Raw genomic sequence first — 4,178 nt, forward strand, 5'->3', positions numbered from 1 at the left:
AACCAAAGCCTCCAAGAGCCCGTGTCCCCCGCATGCGAGAACGAGGCATGTTTGAGTGTGTATTTAAATAGAGACGGGCACGTTGGCAGGCGAGCTGTTTTTCTGGCGGGCTGACATCTGGCAAGTCTGCGCTCCAGGGACCCATCCAGCTCTCCACAGACCCCCTGATTAGACTCTAATAGAATATTAGCATTTGCTCTCAGGTAAGGCAACAGTGAGCTGCATAAGCTGGCAGCGAGTCAGCGAAGAAGCCACGTGTGTCTCTAACATTGATGGGATAGAGAGAGAAGGGGGCTCCTTTAAGGCCTGCTTTATGGCTAGGCCTGGAGGAGGACGGTGTAGTCAGAAGTTAAAGGAATAATAAAATAAAATTTTAAAAAAAGCAATTTCTAATTACATTTTCCATTTTCGTTTTAGTTTTTCATCTCTCACTCAGACGGTAGGAGGAACAGATTGGGTGGGGGGAAGGGGTTGTCGGTGGTGTCTTGCTCATGAGTACTGTGACAGGGGTCGTGGCTGTTTCCAAGATCAAACCTGACACCCCTTTTTTTTGGTAACGGCAAATTCACATTACCTCTAGAGGAGAAAATAAAAAATAAATTAATAAAGATAGAGCCAATATATTTTAGTCATATGAGCCTAAACAATCCACGAAATATATTTTACCAGCTGTGCAGTCCACAGCTAAACCGTTTCCCTCCTCCTCATCAATAAATAAATAGATGAATAAATAAAAGAATATTAATATGTCTGGCTGAGCCACATTACACAATGTAGTCATGTAAAACGTCCGATTAAATGTTAAAGTTTGTTCTTTAATGAAACACATTGCAGTTCAATAATTAAATAAATTAAAATTACATGGATGTAATAAATTAATAGTTATTTAACCAGGAACCTAAAGCAACATACATTACAGAAATAAGTTACCTCAGCTAAAACAGCAATACAGCAAAAACCTGTACGGATATATTTATGTGCATCGACTGGTTCCAATGAAATATTTACATTGTACACGTATACTTCAATGAAGCTGTTTCTTTTCTCTTCAAGAAAAAACATTACTTAAACAAGGTGATTTTAACAAGCAACGACTTCATAATGATGCGCGTATATTTATACAAATAAACAGCAGAAAAACATACATAAAATAATTTTAAAAAGAGAATACTATCTCATATATATCTCGATTGTACCATCTCAAACGTTAGAAATCGTAAATTAAAATTTGTGACTGTATATTTCACAGTCGTTTCCCTTTTAAACCAGAACAAGACGCTTAACTTGCTGTCAGAATTTGATTTTCTCAAGCAAAACGAGGGGGGGGGGGGGGGGGGGAATCCCAATAAATATATAATGAAGTAAACATGACCTCACTCAATAAATAGTTCATAAGATACAGGCCCACGCCGGATTGTAAACTTATTGCAGACGGCAAGAAATATTTTTGTTTTTTTTCTAAATTGGGGAGATTCTGTGAAATCCGTACAAGTGAGTCCCTATTTCGATACTTCCACACACCGAGGCCTGATGATAAACAACCCTACCTCGGTCCAGACCCCGGGTATCTTGAAAAATATATCCCTGACTTGGATCACACGCGGCAACGAAATAGGTGGAGCCCGTTACGCGTTTAGACACAACAATGACGCGTGTGACCGGGTCAGTTGGTTCATTTACAGAGGGGTTATTTGGCAGTAATCTAACATTAGCCTCCAAGACCGCGTCGTGTGCTGTCCTCTTAGCAATCCCCCCTCGTGGACCCTGAATAAATGTCGGACTGCATCGTCATGAACTCGGGGAGGGAGGGAGGGAGGGAGAAGGGGGGGAGAGAGGGGGGGGGGGGGTGTAGCTTATCCTATAAGCCAAAAATATAAACACCAATCGTCACCAACCAAGTGCTTTGAGCTCGGCGTTAGTCCCGTTGTGTGCCAACAACACTGCTAGTTTCGCCGGGGCTCCGACGCAGACCATAGTCCGCGTTTGAGACGAACCGTAAATGAAAACGAAAGCGCAGAGTCCCGCAGGTCAGACCGCGTCGACATTAAAAAAGGGTGAAGCACAGTAAGTGTGGAGGCAGTGGTCTTACTTGCTCTGTCAGACGATGCTTTACTTGACTCCACATCTCCGACTGTGTGTGTGTGTGTGTGTGTGTGTGTGTGTGTGTGTGTGTGTGTGTGTGTAGGAGGGGAGGGGAGGGGGGGGGGGGTCGAGCTTTTCAGTCATTCAGTTCAATTTTAGGAATATTTCGAAGTTCAAAGCACAGTCATCGATGATTGAAAAAAAGGTGTGAGATAGGAAATATGATACAAATCGTCTCTAAACAGTTCCAAGTCTTTTCGTGGGCGGTGGTTTAAAGCGATTTCAGACGCATGCGGAGTATTTCATTCGTTTCTGTTTCTGCCGCTGGTTGCAAAACCAGACCCGCACCACGTTCTTTTTGAGGTCCAGCTTTTCTGCGATGGCTGCGATTTTCTCCGAGGATGGACGCGGCTGAATGGCAAAATAGGCCTCCAGTGATCTCTTCTCCGGCGCGGCTATCGACGTGCGCTTCCGCTTTTTCTCCGCGCCGTTGAATAACTCGGGTTTATTAAGTTTCTCCCTGTGCGATTTCTCGGCTTCTTCTAGCCACGCTTGCAGGATGGGCTTCAAAGCAATCATGTTGTTGTGGGAGAGCGTGAGGGACTCGAATCGGCATATGGTGCTTTGGCTGAGGGAGCCGACCCCAGGAATCTTCAGGCTGGCTAGAGCTGACCCTACATCCGCCTGGGTAACCCCGAGTTTGATCCGTCTCTGCTTAAACCTCTCCGCGAAGGCTTCCAAGTCCCTCGGATCGGCGTCCACGTCGTTCATGCCCATGTGCGGCGGTAGCCCGTGGGCATGAGCCATGTTGATGGCTGCCTGGTGCATGTGGTTCATGCCCGCCATGTGGGCAGGGTGCGCAGGCGTGGAAACCACCGAGCCATCCGGCCCAGCCATGGCTCCTAGTGCCAGTCCCGGGGTGATGTGGTCCAGCAGGTCCCCCTCCAGTGCCTGGTGGGGCTGGTGGTGGTGGTGGTGGTGGTGGTGATGGTGGTGGCCGGCCAAGGCGGACGGATGAGAAATAGGCACCGAGGAGGAGGAGGAGGAAGACGAGGTGCAGGGGAGAGTGTTCATGGTGTGGTAGGTTGCGTCCGGCTTGAAGGGACTGTGATGTGGAGGGTGATGGTGGCTCTTGGTCTGCGAGACTATATCCACCGCCGCTAGAGCTTCAGCCCGGGCCAACAAACTCTCATCCAAGCCTCCGAATATATTGCTCTGCAATTGCAAATAGAATGCACACATAACTGTCAGCAGGGAATTCTCCCTCCACTCCTCGGTTTAAAACATTTCCAGAATGTGAAAAAAAAAAAAAAAAAAATCCTAAAAAAAGGAGCACACAAAACAAGACACATGCAACATCCCAGGTCATAAAAATTCATACGAAAGCCAAAGCCGACTGAATGCATAAGTTGAGCAGAGGAAAAAAATATGGAGGTGTTGGGTGATTTGCTGTGCAGACATGAAAAAAACATCAAGCAAAAAAGTGGGCTGTCAAAATGTGCCTTTAAGCAGTGATTATGCAGAATACGTACCGGTGGGGTTGGGAGACAGGCTCGGCGCATCGCCTCCGAGCTGCTGCTGCCGCCGCCGCTGCTGCTGCTGATGATGGTGCTGCTGTGTCGGGAGGACGAGCAGGAGGACGAGGGTGCATTGGAAGTCAGAGTGGAGGATGAGGAGGAATGCAGCGAGGAGTACTTGGGCTCGGGCAAGCTGGTGTGGGCCATGGCAAAAGGCTGCTTGCTGTTCAGAGACATCATCATCATATTTGCTGGTGTCCGAGCCTCAGCAAGTTCCTTTTAATAAGTTAAGACTCCGCCTCCTCGGTCGGGAGTTGAAGCCCAATTGCTTCGCAGGAATCTCAAGTCGCCGTCGAATAAAGTGTAGGCAGAAGACGGTCGTCCAACACCGAAGTTATCACATCTATTTATTATTACTAGCGGAGGTACGGAGGTCTCTCGTCTTTCTGGAGAATGAGGTATGGCAGACACCAACAAGCCATGTAACTGAGCGCAGCCGATGCCTTTCCCCTTTCTGGACTTGTGGCGCGACTGTTCAAAAAAACCAAAAAATCTTTCTCTGTTTTTCTCCTTCAACTG

At 47.2% G+C, this 4,178-nt stretch overlaps 1 protein-coding gene across 2 annotated transcripts; it reads right to left on the reverse strand.

The window, feature by feature from the left end:
* Positions 1-2,364: 2,364 nt before the first annotated feature.
* On the reverse strand, positions 2,365-3,845 carry pou4f2 (POU class 4 homeobox 2). 2 transcript variants are annotated; one of them, XM_040144782.1, is made up of 3 exons: positions 3,763-3,839; positions 3,611-3,660; positions 2,365-3,326 (listed from the first exon to the last, which is right to left on the reverse strand). In XM_040144782.1, exons 1-3 carry the CDS (start codon positions 3,837-3,839, stop codon positions 2,365-2,367), a joined length of 1,089 nt encoding a protein of 362 aa, XP_040000716.1. The 2 variants fall into 2 exon arrangements, with proteins under 2 accessions (XP_040000716.1, XP_040000715.1); XM_040144781.1 differs by having other exon boundaries at positions 2,365-3,297; positions 3,615-3,845.
* Between the last annotated feature and the right edge of the window lie 333 nt (positions 3,846-4,178).

This window comes from Xiphias gladius, chromosome 15, assembly GCF_016859285.1.
Source record: "Xiphias gladius isolate SHS-SW01 ecotype Sanya breed wild chromosome 15, ASM1685928v1, whole genome shotgun sequence".
NCBI lineage: Eukaryota > Metazoa > Chordata > Actinopteri > Istiophoriformes > Xiphiidae > Xiphias > Xiphias gladius.

Bases quoted from the DNA above. Each gene is read 5' to 3' on its own strand.
- pou4f2 (XM_040144781.1), bottom strand. From the start codon at position 3,845: ATGATGATGATGTCTCTGAACAGCAAGCAGCCTTTTGCCATGGCCCAC. The intron at 3,298-3,614 runs GTACGTATTCTG...TTGCAATTGCAG, and splicing joins CCTGTCTCCCAACCCCACCG to AGCAATATATTCGGAGGCTT.